The sequence below is a fragment of the Microtus ochrogaster genome, chromosome 8, assembly GCF_000317375.1.
Source record: "Microtus ochrogaster isolate Prairie Vole_2 chromosome 8, MicOch1.0, whole genome shotgun sequence".
Classification (NCBI taxonomy): domain Eukaryota; kingdom Metazoa; phylum Chordata; class Mammalia; order Rodentia; family Cricetidae; genus Microtus; species Microtus ochrogaster.
Window position 1 is genome coordinate 21,479,554 of NC_022015.1, and position 16,793 is coordinate 21,496,346.

General features: G+C 44.0%; 1 protein-coding gene across 2 annotated transcripts in view; it reads right to left on the minus strand.

Annotated features, from left to right (window-relative positions):
* Positions 1 to 16,793, minus strand: part of Mcmbp (minichromosome maintenance complex binding protein) — a 46,184-nt gene that overhangs the window by 6,995 nt on the left and 22,396 nt on the right. Inside the window, exons 6-13 of one of the 2 annotated variants that reach the window (XM_005351352.2) lie at positions 16,050 to 16,194; positions 12,411 to 12,562; positions 10,837 to 10,937; positions 7,721 to 7,893; positions 7,017 to 7,140; positions 4,163 to 4,280; positions 1,582 to 1,747; positions 400 to 533 (exon numbers count right to left, since the gene is read on the minus strand). In XM_005351352.2, coding sequence (XP_005351409.1) covers positions 400 to 533; positions 1,582 to 1,747; positions 4,163 to 4,280; positions 7,017 to 7,140; positions 7,721 to 7,893; positions 10,837 to 10,937; positions 12,411 to 12,562; positions 16,050 to 16,194 — 1,113 coding nt within the window. Of the gene's footprint in view, positions 1 to 399; positions 534 to 1,581; positions 1,748 to 4,162; positions 4,281 to 7,016; positions 7,141 to 7,714; positions 7,894 to 10,836; positions 10,938 to 12,410; positions 12,563 to 16,049; positions 16,195 to 16,793 lie in introns of both variants that reach the window. The other variant, XM_005351351.2, reaches the window with a different exon arrangement.

Consider the following 16,793-nt stretch of genomic DNA (forward strand, 5'->3'; position numbering starts at 1 on the left):
AGAGCTAGTTCCAGGACAGGCTCCAAAGCCACAGAGAAACCCTGTCTCGAAAAACCAAAAAACAAAAAACCTTCAAAACACACACACACAGCTTGAAGTCTAGCCTTAAACCCTAGAATCTACATAAAAATGAAGGGTATGTTGGTATACCCTTGTAGTCCCCAGGTGAATCTGTGGCTTGCTGGACCGTCAGACCAATTAGCCTACTTGGGTAGGTCCAGGCCAGTCAGAGACCCTGTCTCAAAAGGTGTACAGTTCTGGAGAAACAATACCCAAGGGCGACCTGTGGCCTTGACACACACTGCACAAGTGCCTGCATCTGCACACAGGGACAATCTAAGCAACAGAAATGGACAAAGTGGCAACAATAACCCTCCACTTAACCATGAGCTGTCATACCGGGAGCAGGGACCTCCCCTCAGAAGTGATGAGGACGTTGATGTTGCACGGGAACTCCATCTGGTGGTAACTGAAGTCATAGTCTACCTTCTGCCAGGTTATCAGGTTGCTCAGGGCAGTCACATTATGAACACCTGGAAGAGCAAGACCGTTACTGGCAGTGATGTGGTTTTAATCACATACTCAAATTAGTTTGGCTGACAATGATCTTAACACATGTGATTTTCTGCTGCTTAGACAAAGGTAACGGTAGCCAAGAACTTAATAAGTGCAATGTCAGTAAGCCAGGTGTTAGGTAATAAGCTCCAGCAGTACTGGGCCAACCTGAACTTTCTGAGGCCAAAACTCACCCAATGCTAATGCCAACAAAGTGGGACTCTGGTAAGTTCATTACTTCCCAGGTCATGGTTATAAGATGGGAAATCATTTCTTTAGAAAGTAAGGTTGTTGAGTTTTCACAATTTATATATTTTTGAGAGAGGGTTGAAAGAAGAAGCCCAGGCTAGCCTTGAACTCCTAGTTCTCCTGCCTCTACCTTCCAAGTGACAGGAATGTTGGTGGGTGCCACCACCCCTGGATAAACCTTCCTGATTTTAGGCTCCCCTTTGCCTTATAAATTCCCAGCGTTCATTATTTTTTCATCTATTTTTTGTACCCCACCTCCTCCCAGCACAGCGTCACTACTCCCAGCACTGCACGCTCTTCATGGGAACAAGAGCTAGCAGCTCTCTCGTCTTTTTTTTTTTTTGGGGGGGGGGATGACTGTGTAGTCCTGGCTGTCCTGGAACTTGCTCTGTAAACCAGGTTGGTCTCGAATTCACAGAGATCCGCCTGCCCCTGCCTCCCAAGTACTGGGATTAAAGGTGTGGCCACCATCTCCCGGCTTGTTTTTTTAACATATTCCATAACTGAGGCTAGTTTAAACCAAATGGTCTATCCCCCCCCCCCGAAATCATTAAAAATTATTTATGGGATATATAAAGTATTACATTAAATCTTTTCTACCCTTTCTGAGCTAACAGGCAACCAACAGAATATCATAATAAAACAGTTAGTATACACAGTTTGTGATACATGCATGTTTTAAAAATATCTGGTAACTCTAAGTTTGCCTTAGAAGTCATTGCTAGGTCTGACTAAATGGAGCAAAGCCACAAGAGGACAGGAGGTTTGCATGCCTACCTGAGGTGTCCAACTGCCCCTGCTCTAGAAGAGTCTCATCAATGACCAGGGACGTGTTGTTGGGCAGCTGGAGGAGACCGCTGACCAATCGGTTGGCTGTATAGTCTTTGTGGGGAATGAGTTTCAATTGGTTCATGTTTTCTATCGTCATCTGTAGACGAAAAGACTGAAACAGAAATTGTAATGAGGAAGGATCCAAGTTTCTCTATTAGAAAATACACACAGACACATATTGAGTCAAAACACGTGTGCTTCACATGGTAAGACACCATTTCTAAGGGAAGAAGCTGTGGCCACACCACAAGCCATGCTTCTTACAGCTACTTGTTCTCTGTCTTCAGCTGGGCCTGGAGCACGCTGGAGAGATAAGGCCAGCCAGAGATACAAAGAAAATTTGTGTGTGTGTGGTGTTTTTTTTTTTTAAGTCTTGATGAGTAATTTTTACTCTGAAACAAGTGGTAGACAGTTCAAATATCAGACACCCAGAGGCTGAACTTTACTATTCCTTTAAGACAGCCCACACTGCAGCCCAGAGCATGGCTCCCATTCCTCCAGCCCCCACCACACCCGGCAGTCTCTCGTCTGCTCCGGGCTCCTCTACTCTACATGGTGCAGCCTTCAGAACAGCACAGGGTAGGGAGCCTGTGCAGGAGGAAGATCACAGCTAAGAGAATTTTAAATACTTTGGCTTAATTTTCTTAGAAACCAGAGTGGGAATTGTTTACAGATTCAGAACAAGTCCCAGAAGAGGTGAAGCTTGTCAAAAAAAGGTGGCTGGCTGCAGAGACGGCTCAGTGTAAGAACACTTGTTCTTGCAAAGATATGGGTTCTACTCCCAACACCCACACAGAGGCTTATAACTGTCCATAACTCCAGTGCCAGGGGACCAACACCCTCTGCTGGTTCCCGTGGGCACCTGGCATGTACATGCTGCACCGACATACATGCACACATCTCAAAACAAAGAAAAGAGTGGCCAGGTGCTGGGGCTGAGACAGAACCACAGGCAGGACACATATAACCAGTAGTCAAAGCTGAGTGTTCTATTACAGAGAGGAGCACTGAGAAAGGGCCTAGTGCCAGATGAAAGAGGAGACAGGGTCAGTGAAAAACAAAACAAGAAAAAGTGACCAGAACAAAATGCAAACACACACCACACTGTCACTTCTCAGCCCCTTCCTCCACCCTCTCCCATGTAAAAATGTAGCCTGAGAACCCCTGGGCTCACAACTGACAGCTGGATGGCCTCTGGCGCCACTCTGTGTCTGAGAGCTGGTACTACACCAGCTTCTTCACGGACATCCCTTACTCCAAGTAGGAGAGAGGAAGGACATGACCCCAGCTAGGGAGCCACCAGGTCAGCTCCAAAACCACCCATGAGTCTTAGGCCATTCTGTATAGATGGGCATATGGGCACCACCAGTGTCTCCTTATCCCATTTCAAGTGGTCGTTGTCCTGCCATGAATTTTTTTTTTAAAAGATTTATTATGTATAAAGTGTTCTGCCTGCAGGCCAGAAGAGGGCACTAGATCTCATTACAGATGGTTGTGAGTCACCATGTAGTTGCTGGGAATTGAACTCAGATCCTCTAGAAGAGCAGTCACTGCTCTTAACCTCTGAGCCACCTCTCCAGCCTTCTGCCATGAATTTTTAAAGCACACACCAGCAATTACTTTCTTGGTCTTGTACTACAAGCACATAAAACTCAGAGCTTATTTCAGGAGCTGTGGGTTTTGGGAACTGCTAAGACCCTGTTACAGGGTTTATGAATAGGTCACACATTTACCCTCACTCCTTCAAAATGGAAGACAGATGAGTTTTACCATAGAGAACGTACAAACGCCAGCAACAGGCTTTCAGATACTACACCAGCTATCATCGACAACACCCCAGATCAAAACACATCACCATAGGTGCAAATGCGGAGACGGACTAGAAAATCTAGGGGAAAACCCAAAACAGTGTCAGTTTTATGACTATTTTGATAAATATAATGAATTATTCAATATAGAAATTAGTGAAAGCATAGCCTGTTGAGTAAGTGGCCCCAAGTCCTTGGGACTCTGCTGCTTCTGCAGGGCCTGAAGCACAGCGTGACGGGTTGTTCAGTGAAGGGCCTGCCTGGCTTCACTTTTTAAGACCCAAAGAAGTGGCCAACATTTTTAGATATACCACTCATCAGAGCAATTCCCCTATCCCCAAGATCCCGACACACAAATGGTACACTCCAGATGGTTCCAAACAGTACCTAACTGGGCCATGGAGATGGGCAGCTGAGAGAACTCAGCTTATTTAGATCTCAAGTTTAATATGTACACAAATGGCCAAACTGAAGGGACAAACTGGCAGCGGCAGGAAGCGTGATCTTGAGGGAGTTACTGTCATTGCATTAATGTTTAGATTTACAAATTTGTGCTGGGCCAATCAGTGTCAATGCTGAGGGTACATTTTAAATTATGTCAGTTGGCGGGTGTTGTCGCTTGTCAATGAGATCCACAAGGAACACAAAGTTAGTACTTGAGGTGAGTAGAAAATAATTAGCCTTGTTCTTCATAATACTTTATCAGAATATTATCTTACTGCTGGGACAAGGTGTTGAATGATCCGATAGAGGTGTTCTGTGAAGGTGCTATTTTGTGGGCAGCCACTCAGGTTAACTGTAAATTTTCCTAGTGGAAGAACGTCTCTTCTTGTATATCTAGAAGAGGGGAAAAGAAAAAACAAAACAAAACAAACAAAAACAAAGGTAAGATACTGAAATACCAGCATTAGACATTTTACAGAAGCAGGAAGAAATGGCTCAGTGGTTGAGAGCACTGGCTGCTTTTCCAGAGACCATGGCTCAATTCCTAGCACCCACACAGGAGCTCACAGCCGTCCTCGGAACTCAAGAAGAAGACGCCCTCTTCTGGCTTCCACCAGTACTGCATGCACAGATATGCAGAACTCAAGAAGACGCCCTCTTCTGGCTTCTACCAGCACTGCATGCACAGATATGCAGGCAAAACAGCCATACACATAAAATAAAAATAAATTTAATGGTTTTTGCAGAACACCAGCTATTTTATCTATCAGAACAGCAGCAGTTAAAGAATAATCAATACTTAAATGACTGCTCACATGCCTTTTCACCCCTCTCCAAACATTTCAAGGTGGGCAGTATTGAGAACTCTGAAGTACAAGTAGAGCACCCTGATCCAAAATACTGAGACTTAAGTGCTTCAGAACGTTTGCAAACTTCCCTGGATAAGCATGCCTAGTGTGAGCTGGTAGCTACTGCTTCCCAGTGTGACTTCAGCAGTATGCCTGTGGCTCAGCTACTTCAGACTTCCCAGCACTTCAGGCTTTTCCATTAGGTGATGGAGGAAGGTCATTGGTTAAGTAATAAAGAAACTGCTTGGCCTCATAGGTTAAAACATAGGTGGGAGGAGTAAACAGAACAGAATGCTGGGAGGAAGAGGAAGTGAGCACAGAGACGCCATGCTCCCAGCTCCTGGGCAGACACACGCGATGAAGCTCCGACCCTGGATGGACGTAGGCTAGACTCTCCCTGGTAAGCCACCTCGTGGGCTACAGCAGATTATTAGAAATGGGCTAGTCCAGGTGCGAGAGTTAGCCTAGAAGAGGCTAGATAGAAAAGGGCCAAGCAGTGTTTAAAAGAATACAGTGTATGTGTAATAAGCTAGCCAGGCGGCCGGGGTGCTGGGGACGCAGCCCCGCCGCTCACTATTACAACAATTAGGGATGTGCAACCAGTCAAACCATGACAGAGCTCTGACTTGAGCCTTGCTTCCAGGCATTACCTACTGTCTTGGATGCCACCAGGAGAAAGGAAGGAGTTATAGTGAAAAGATGCTGACTGTAACAGCATTTACTTACACACGTGCGTGCACACGCGCATGCACAAAGTGTGAAGGTCTAACATTTTGGGAAAAGGTTACAGTATGGCACAAATATAATGAAATAGAACACAGTCATTAGAAAGCTTGTCAAGAAGGCAGGGTGTGGTTGCATGCCCTCAATCCTTGCACTCAGGAAACAGAAGCAAAAGGATCTTTATGAGTTCCAGAGCTAGCCTGGACTATATAGAAGGTTCCAGGCCAGGACTTCATAGTGACACCCCATGTTCAAAAAAACAAAAAACAAAACAAAAAAACCCCCACAAAACCAAAAAAACCCCAAAACAAATCAAAAAAATAAAAAAAAGGGAAAACGGAGCTAACTAAGCATTAAATGGAAAAAAACAAGATAAGGATCTGTGCTTTAACCACAAGTGACACCCACATTAGTAAACATAACACGCGGATATAAACAAAGAACACACACAAGTAGTAAATGGGAAGAGACTGGCATGGGAGAGCAGGCAATTTTCTTCCCGGTATTAGGATACATTAGTTTTTAAAGCAAAACAAAAAACCTGTTGTGGGGTGGCAGCACACGCCTTTAACAGTCTCAGGAGGCAGCCGGGCGGTGGTGGCGCATGCCTTTAATCCCAGCACTCGGGAGGCAGAGGCAGGCGGATCTCTGTGAGTTCGAGGCCAGCCTGGTCTACAAGAGCTAGTTCCGGGACAGGCAGCAGAGTTACAGAGAAACCCTGTCTCGAAAAAAAAAATAGTCTTAGGAGGCAGAGACAGGCAGATCTCTGAGTTTAAGGCCAGTCTAGTCTACAGAGCAAGAGCCAGGACAGCCAGGACTACACAGAGAAACCTCATCTCAAAAAAAAAAAAAAGAAAAATTAGAAGGAAAAAAGGGGTGTGTGAGGAGGAGATAAAGTCAATATACAAACTAAAAAGAAATAAAGACAGGCATCACTGCTTAAAAGCAAAGCCTGGAGAAGTATAATACAAATGGGTATGGGTATGCAACTTAGTGGTAAGGCACAAGGAGACCCTGGGTTAAGCTACATTCCCATAAAGAAGGGGAAAAAGAATGCAAAAAAGATACAACAGTTCGTTTCACTCATCAGTCATGTACTGTCTGATCTTGCCTCTAATGTTTACTAAGAAGACATAATCAAAATGTTTTGTGTGGGGCTGGAGAGATGGCTCAGAGGTTAAGAGCATTGCCTGCTCTTCTAAAGGTCCTGAGTTCAATTCCCAGCAACCATATGGTGGCTCACAACCATCTGTAATGAGGTCTGGCATCCTCTTCTGGCCTGCAGGCATACATACAGACAGAATACTGTATACATAATAAATAAATAAATGTTAAAAAAACAACAAAAACAAACAAACAAAAAAAACCCACAAAATGTTTTGTGTGAAACTAAGACACGGTGAAAAAGAATCTGTATTTGGTGCAACATTTGTTCTATGTAACAAGAAAAATCCTATTTGAATATGGAGCTGACACTTACAACAAACAACCGAAACCACACTTTTTCCCTTCCGCTCTCTCCCCACACTGCAGTTCCCACAAAGAGCACAGCACTTACACTGTTGAGATGAGATGTAATATAAGGTATTCTGCAGCCAAACTATCTCCCAAGAGTGCATGAGTGAGGAATCCAAGCAGCTCTGCTCTGACTGGAGACAACTCAGACATGAAACTGGATACAACTGCAGAAGGAAGGAACAAAGGAAATGAGAGTATGCACGCCAGCTCTGCAAGAACAGGAAGGAACACTGCATTTCTGGGGACAGTGAGCATGAACTTAGAATAATCGTCAACAAATGAGGCCAATATTAGAGTGGGCAAGATGGCTCAGAAAATAAAGGCATCTGACACCAAGTTCAATGACCTGATAACCTAAGTTTGATCCAACGACCCACATAGTGGAAGGAGAGACTTCTTTATGTTCTCCTCTTACGTTCACATGCATGCCCTGGCACATGTATGCTCTACATCCCCCCACAAATAAAAGACAGGCTTTCTCTGTGTAGCCTGTCCTGGAACTCTCTCTGTAGACTAGGTTGGCCTCGAACTCACGAAGATCTGCCTATCTCTGCCTTCTGAGTGCTGGGATTAAAGGCGTGCACTACCACCACCTAACCTTAGGCTTCATGTCAATGACAGAATAAAAGAGAAAATGGGGCAAAGCCACAGACGTTACTAGAGAACTCACTCTGCTGAGCAGGGACTATGGCCCACATGGAGGTGAAACTGCCTGCCACCCATGGGCCCAACACTTACACTTACAGGCTCTGCTCTCCTCCTTGTTAAGGCAAGTGGGTAACAAAGGATTGATGTGCTGCAGCTTCTGGGCTAAAATGACATGAATTCTTGGCACTAACGAAGCTGGAGGACTGTGAACCCTCTGCTCCTCTGCCATGTCTGAGCACTCCATGGGGTCCAGCAGTGCAGAAGCATCCCTGTGGAGATATCAAATAGCAAAGAAGTACAAACAACAAGCTCTGAAGACAGACTCAGAATTCTGCTCATGGGATTCTCCATCTCCCAAGGCAGAATGCGGCCCCTCAATCTAAAATGTTTCTTATCACAGAAGTGCTGGGTTGTGGCACAGCACAATGGGTGTCCTCTACTGCCCAGGACCACTGTGTTCAACTCAGTGAGCGGACAGTGCCATGCGCCCGACAGAGGATGTCATTCACAAGACCATTTCAAATCAGGGGTTCCCTGAATTTTCATCACATCGCAACCCTGGGATCCTTTTCTCCAAAGCCACAAGAGCTTATTATTGAGTATGGAGAATCATTCCCCTCTATCTTGTTAATGATCTTTGCTAAATTTTATTCTCATATGATGCTCCACCACACTTCAAAGTGTGGGCAAGTGATTAAAATGGTGTGAACATTGAGGTTTGCTAATCAATTCGAATATGATTGTCTCACTCTGCAGCCACTGAACAAATGACTAAAATATGTAGTCTTCAACTATACTATGCACAACGGTCAACACCATACATACAAACTCCATAAGATCTCACAGTTCACAAAGTCTACCTCAGTCTGTGCTTTCCCCTCTGAATCAAGAGGCCTCAGAAATCAAGTAATTGAGAAGGAAAGCTGGTGGGTGTTGTAGCACACACCTTTAAACCCAGGACTTGGGAGACAGAGGCAGACAGTGAATGAGTTTGAGGCTATCCTGGTCTACAAAAGTGAGTTCCAGGATAGCCAGGGTTACATAGAGAGACATTGTCTTGATGAGGAAAAATTTCTGTCAATGTTTTTGCATTGTTGTTTTCTTTTTTCCTTTTCTTTTTTGAAACTGGGTCTCACTATTGTAGTCTTGACTGTATTGGAACTCACTATGTAGAACCATGCAGAGTAAAGCCTGGCGGGAAATCTGAACAGAGATACATAGACAGATAGATATATAAATAGATAGATAGGTCGACAGACAGACAGATAGATGAAAAGAAGAGAGAGAGGGCAGAGTCGAGGAGATGCCATGTAGCCACCGAAGGAGTAACATGCTGCACCAGTAAGCCACAGCCTTGTGGCAATAGACAGATTAATAAAAATGGGTTAATTTAAAATATAAGAGCTAGCTAGGAATACGCCTGAGCCATTGGCCAAAACGGCTTTATTCATCAACCAATAAAAGCAACACATATTCAGGAGGACTTCCCACATCAACTTTCTTAACAGGAGCCCAGAGGACAGGCATTGAGAGTAACAACTGACAAATGGGATCACATGAAGTCCCGTGAGATGGCACAACCTTGAAGAAGCAGGGAAAAGTAGAGGTCTCTAGAGAACTGGAGAGTGCCTGACGGGAGATTATGGAACTGGGTTTTTCTTCCCAGCATGATATAATACCTCCATATAGAACAGAAGAACCCAGTGCACAGACTGGACAGGAATGACACAAAGGAAAAAGACTGACGAACTTTGCCAAAACATGGCAGGACCTTCCTTCAAAATTCTTGCTTCATAGAAAAGGCTACCAGATATCCTAGGGCTGTAAACAAAGGTGGATGCCCTGATGTGGCAAAGGAATCTCGGGTGACCGTCTATGTAGCCAGGTATCTCTGCCGTTTCTATAGCTTTGGAAGTGGCTTGTGCTGTACTTCCTGTTTACTCAGGAAATACTATATCCTTCTGGGGTCTTTGATGCAGTTGAAGACTAGATAGTTATAGTTGCAGGTTTCTTTAGTCATGATAGAAGGTAAATTAGGTACAAGCCTTTGGACTCACCAAGATAGGATAAATAATATTTTCTCTGAATTTGCCAAATACAAGTGGACTGGATACTGTAGATGTAATCCTTACCTGATAATTGTTTTTACTGTATATAGTTTTACTATGTTAAAGCTAAAACCCTTCCTTTTTATTTAGACAAAGAGGGGGAAATGTGAAATATTACTTATCTAGGCAAAGAGGTGTTACATTTGTTTATCCTGCATTTGTTTAATTATATAAAGAAGTGTTGCTTTGACTGCCTAAGGCACCTCACTGGTCTAATAAAAGCTGAATAATTGGGCAGAGGACAGATGGGTAGGGCTGAAAAGCAGGGAATAAGGAGAAGGAGGAATCTAGGTTCAAGGGAAAAGAAAATGAGGAGAATGAGGGAGAAAGAGTAGGAGGTACCCAGGGCCAGGCAGACACAAGTAGGACATACAGAATGAAGGAAAGGTAAAAAGCCCAGAAGAAAACACAGATGAAGAGAAACAGGTTAAAACAAGTTGTAAGAGCTAAGGGACAGGCATCAGACAAGGCCAAGCACTCATAAGTAATAATAAGTCTCTGTGTTGTGACTTGAGAGCTCATCAGTGCCCAAAAGAAAGTATGTTGCATACAGTTTGCTCACTGTGGCTCCTATTAGCTGAATCTAGGAAAATCTGAACCTCAAAATACATGCTGATATTGAATAAAATGAGAGTTCATTGGTTCATACTGACATAAAGAAATTACTTGAAAAACAACTGTAGGAGGGACACAGTAGAAAATGGCAACTGTAGCAGAGACAAAGTTAATGAAGTGCCTCTGAGAGACACAATACAAGTCAACAGTTGCTGAGATGCACAAAAGTTCTTTCAAATTATTAACGGCAAAGTGAAAAGCGCTCACGGGTCAGGCAATGCCACCCTAACTGAGTGATGGACACGAATGACACTCTCGTGCATCAGTGGCACAACCCTGGGAAGACTGCTGTGCCTGGCTGACTTCCACAGCCAGGGGCTGCCAGGATGGGATGAGGTAGTACACAGAGGGCAGCCATGACAAGCATGGCATGGGTGGTGTAACTGGTAACTATCTGAACACAGGAAAGGACGTTCTTTGTAACTCTCTGCCACTGTTTGAAATTATATCCGACGAAAAAGTAACAAAGAAAACCCAACAAACACTCACCTTTCTTCATTATTCAGTATGCTCAGGACAGGATCTACAGACAGCACACCATATAACTCAAGAACGTCATTGACTTTGAAGCAGTCCCAGTCTTCATAGACCTGATAACAACACAAAGTCAGGTTAACACTGAATGACATAACCAGGTACTGCCAGTCAGACAGCGAAGTCAGCAAACATGTGAACAACCACACTCCACAGAGGCTGGCAGTCAGGCAAAAGCTAAACCAGAGCCAGGTATGTCCACAGAGCCTACCTGGCTGGTCTAATACTGACCTTGGACTCAAAGCAATCCTCAGGCCTCTGCCTCCCAAGTGTGGGGATTGATGTTTTAAAGCACTAAAAACAGTTTAGTTTTACTTTGCATCAGGGTCATGTTATTGTAGCTCATGCTAGCCTTGAGTTCTTGATCTTCCTCATCTCAGCTTCTAGAATGGCAGGACTAGGCATGTGATACAACACCCTTTATTTTAAATACAAGCGAGAAGTGGATTTTGAAAAGGTAAAATAGCAGAAATAAAATATGAAGTCAGAAATGACATAGGAAGGAAGTAGCTATGAATTTAAAAGGCGGTCCACTTTTGAATATGACTTTAGCCCTCTGGTTTTGTGAAACAGGGTGTGTTGCCTAGCATCATGTCAAGTTGACAGAGCTCATCAGTGAGGAAGGAGCCTCAGTTGAGAAAATGCCTCACAAGACTGGGCTATGGGCAAGCCTGCAAGGCATTTTCTTAATTAGTGTTAGATATGGGAGGATCCAGCCTATTGTGGGTGGGGCTGTCCCTGTGGCTGGTTCTGAATTCAGCATGAGCAAGCCTATTCCTCATGGAGCAAGCCTGTAAACTGTACTTCTCTCCACAGCCTCTGCATCAGCTCCTGCCTCCAGGTTTCTGCCCTGTTTAAGCTCCTGTCCCGACTTCCTTTGATGATGAACTAATATGGAAGTGTAAGCTAAATAGACCCATTCCTCCCTAACTTGCTTTTGGTCTTGTGTTTCATTGTGACCACAGTAACCCTGACTAAGACACAAGGTCTGACTATGTAGTTCAGAACGGGTGTGAATTCTCCACCTTTCTTCCTCTATTCCCTGAGCACTGGGATTACATGTATATGCCACCACACCAGGTTCCACACTGGCCAGTTCTTTGAATGTTGTGTCAGCCAAAATAAGGAGCCCCAAAGATGGTCACAGCACAATCGCTGAAATGCTGAGTCTGTGAGCTCACAAGGAAAGGAACCTGCAGTTGTACTCAAGGACCCTGAGGTGGTGAGAGCCTGGATCGGCTAAGAAGGCTCAGTGTCAAAGAGAGAACTTTATCTGATGGAAATGTGACTACAAAAGAATGGTCAGATAGACACAGTGTTGCTGTCTTAAAGATGGAGAAGCCACAAGTCATGGAATGCAGGCAGCCTCTTGAAGCTGGACGAAGGAAAAGACACAGCCCAGATCCTGTCCCCTCTCCATCCCTCTAGAGCCTCCAGAGGACAGCACAGCCTGTAGACATGCTGAGGCTTTTCTAATGCCTCATTTCTGAGGTAGAAGCATCTGTGGAAAGAACTAGGAAAGGCTGTACCTTAACGAGGCAGGCAGGGCCCTTCTCTCCTGGCAGGGGGAAGTTCAGATCAAATGGGGAAGAGAGGTTCCAGGAGTTCAGCTGTTGCCCACTGGAAGCTTCAGTTTCTAAGCGTTTTGGCTCTCCGCACCAGTGAAGACCACCGAGGCCCCCTAGACTCAAACAGCATTGCATGCGGTCACTTCTAAGCCCAAAGAAACGAACATTCTAAAAGTGTTTTTCATTTGACATAAAGCATGTTTATGAGTTGAAAAAGGCTCATGTCAAGTTTTAATAACTATTTGATTTATACCAGAACAAAGATAGACACATAAAATATTTCATTGCTTTCTTACTCTGAAATAGCAACAAACTACTCCATCAAACATATTGGAAGGATTTTGTTTCTTTTCCTTTTTTTGAGACAGGGTCTCACTGTGTAGTACAGGCTGGCACTGAACTCTAGGCCATCCTCCTGTTCAGGTCAGTACTTTTACAAGTTCATTTCAATCCACCCAGCTATGACACTTATGAACCACTTGCATGACCAGGACAACATGACAACCCTGGGGGGCAGTAGTGGCACACACACATGGTGGTGACCAACAGCTCTAATTGGACCTAAGACCCTCTCTGGAAACAAGAAGACCATGCCTGGCACTGGAATCCTAGTTAACTACTCGCTGCTAGTCAAGTTATAGCTCCTGAAGGAGAAGCTACAACCACTAATTTACTAAACCAGCATTAATCCGTAATAACAACCTATAAAAAGATACCCTTACACCCACAGACACATGTAGTCTCACTCTTCATCAAGAAAACTGCTCTTGGTAACAGATGAAGACACTACAGAAAACCACAACCAATCAAAACGCAGTTGCGGAGGCCAATGCCAATGGATGCATCTAACAGAACAACTCCTGCACCCAAGGCTCAGGGAACACTCTAGAAGAGGTGGCAGAAAAGTTTTAAGAGCCAGAGGATCGGGGACTTTGCAGTGATACTGTGTCTTCTAATAATATCAGAAACTACACCTGTAAACTCTTGCCATCGGGGGAAGGGGAGGGAAATGGGAGGCGGTGGCGGGGAAGAGACAAAAATCTTTAATTAATAAATAATAAAAATAAATAAATAAATAAATAAACTCTCGCCAATATGGCTACATAAATGTGAGCTGAACAAGGAGAACACCAATGAACATGCTAAATTGCATGGGATAAAGGCCATAAGACTTCAATCCTACACAAAGAACTACGTGCAACTGAGTAAAACTGGGAACAGAGAGGTGGCCCTCCCCAGGGAAGAGCACACAAATTGGTTATCTAGTGCCAAACAGTCATCCCTGAAAACATACATACGATTAACATTGTATATATCCAACAGGTTGTACTTAGGAAGGCATATGTATATATAAACACATACATGCACAAAATACCAGCTGAGGAAAACATGAATTTGAAGGAGAATGGGGACGGGTATTTGAGTGGGTTTGGAGGGAGGAAAAGGGAGAAATGTATTTAAAATACAATCTTAACCAACCAGGCATGGCAACACAGCCTTTAATCCTGGCACACTGGAGGCAAAGTGTGTAAGGATCTCTGAGTCTGAAGCCAGCCTCCTCTACACAGTGAGCTCCAAGCCAGTGCTGCACAGTAAGACCCTGCCTCAAAAAAAAAAAAAAAAAAAAAAAAAACTTAAAAATAAGCAAAAAAAATAAAATATACATTTTTTTAAAAATAAAAAGTTAATCTCTAGTCAGGCGGTGGTGGCGCACACCTTCAATCCCAGCACTCAGCAGGCAGAGGCAGAAGGATCTCTGTGAGTTTGAGGCCAGCCAGTATACAAGAGCTAGTTCCAGGACAGGCTCCAAAAGCTACAGAGAAACTCTGTCTCAACCCCCCCCCACACAAAAAAAGTTAATCTCAAGGTCTAGAAACAGTTAAAGGGCTAGAACACTGGCTTATCTTGCAGAGAACCAGACTCAGGTCCCTTCACCCACAGGGCAGCTCACAGTCATTCCCTAACTCCAGTTCCAGGACCCCATGGCCTAGTCTAACCTCTGAGAGCATTCACATGGTACAAAGACAAGCATGCAGGCAAAAGTTCACAAACAAAATAAATTTCAAATTTTTAAAATTAATTTCAATATTTTCATTTCACAGAAATCTGCCTGCCTCTGGCATATGCCTTCTGCCACCTGGTTTTTGTTGATCTTTCTTTTTTAGGCCAGAAATATCAAGGGAAAAAATGTGAAATTGCAGGATGAATTTGTAGTTCAATTTTTCTTTTTTTTTTTTTGGTTTTTCAAGACAGGGTTTCAATTTTTCTTAAGTATAGCTAATTCTTTTATCTCTGAGGCCAGCCTGGACTACAGAGTGAGTTCCAGGACAGCCAGAGCTACACGGAGAAACCCTGTCTAGAAAAACAACACAAAACCTTCCCACCCATCTACCCCCAATAAAAGAATTAGGCAGATTTCTGTTAGTTTGAGAGTTCAAGATCAGCCTGGTCTATAGAGTTAGTTCCACAAATTTATAGCCAGGGCTGTTATATAGAGAAATCCTATCCTGAAAATCAAAACAAACAATATCAACAACAAAAATCAACAGAAGTACCGTGGTTCCATAAGGAAAGCAAGAAAGGATGGTTTCAGCTAAGTCACTTGTAGGGTAGAGCACAATCATGCTTTCTATTGTTCAAGAATCGGAATAACAAGCCGGGCGATGGTGGCGCACGCCTTTAATCCCAGCACTCGGGAGGCAGAGGCAGGCGGATCTCTGTGAGTTCGAGACCAGCCTGGTCTACAGAGCTAGTTCCAGGACAGGCTCCAAAGCCACAGAGAAACCGTCTCGAAAAACCAAAAAAAAAAAAAAAAAGAATCGGGATAATAATTACGAAGATACTAAAAGATCTTCCATTCAACCACTTCAAAGTAAAAGCATCCATCAGAGCTTGCCAAAGGGTACTCATTGTAAAAATGCTCAAAAGTGCCTAGGGATGGAAACAGGGCCTCATACCTTCAAGGCCAAAGTTCTACTCCTGAGCTTCACTCCGAGCAACACCACCGTTATGATGAAGTGAAAATGAGGTTATCACACCACACCGGTTCCCAGTGGAGAACTGTCAGAGAACAAGCCTGACAACGAGCCTTGACGTCAGAGGAAGGTGAGGGTGAAAGACACCAGCTTAGCTGCTGTAATGCCATTTTACAAGGCTTTCACACAAACAAGTGTAAGTTCAAGGTAAAGTCGGTACTCCTAGGTGGCCAAAACAGGATATCTGTGGTCAGACACCAGGCCTAGGAGGGGAACGGACAGTTCTGGGAAAAACTACATGTGCCCTAGATAGGGCCAAGTCAGCTATTATTATCAGACCTTCATGTCCCCGAGGAACTTGTCCCCAAGTGAACCCATCAGCCTTATTTGAACTGACCAATGGGATTCCTGTAACCATGCTTCTACTTCTGTTTGCCTGCTCCGTCTGCCCGTTTCCATATAAAAGACCCCCTGCCCAGCCTGAGGGCCGCAAGTCTTCCAAAGAGACTCTGACCAATAAATAACCTCTTGCCCTTGCAGCCAGTGGTCTCGACTGTTCCTTGGGTTCAGGGGTCTCCTCCTGAGGGAAGGACCACTCTGAGGGTCTTTCAAGGGCACACAGTACCTGCTTGCCTGGCACCTGCATGTTGGTCTTTCTGCTTGTTGGGCTGTAGGTCCATATCGTCATCATCTTCATAACTCCTCTTGTGCCGACTGGGAGTATAGGAAGTCGAGGGACTGACTCGAGCTTGGTTTGCATTGACATAGGCGTTAAATAAAAGGTTAAGAAGACAATAATCTTGAACCAGATTATCCTAAATTATGTTAATTACATGGTTCTAAAACATCACCAATTTGACAATTCAGTTAAAGGAAGTACTTTTTTTTAAAAAAAAGACTTATTTATTTTTCTTTTGAGTGTTTTGTCTACAATTATTGCTGTAAACCACATGCATGCATTGCTCTTAGAGGCCAGAAGAGGGTGTCAGGTTCCCTGCACCTGGAATTACAAACCATTCTGAGCAGCTATTGGATACTGGAAACCAAACTCCCAAAAAGAGCAGGGCAACCCCAAACTCCCAAACCAAAAACTCCACACCCAGGCACAACATAGTTAAAAGGCTGAAAATAGAAAGAATATTTTAGAAGCAGCGAGAAGAGGACAAAAGACATACTATATAAGAGGAATGATAAGAACGATAGCCAACCGTTCATCAAAAAAGAACGAAGGCTAAGAGATAACGGCCCTGTACCATTAACACACTAGTGAAATGTGCCAATCAAGAATTTTACATGGAGTGAAAAGAGTTGAACTTTCATGAAGGAATTCACCACCCTCAGCCCTGTTTTAAAGGAGGCGGGGGGGGGG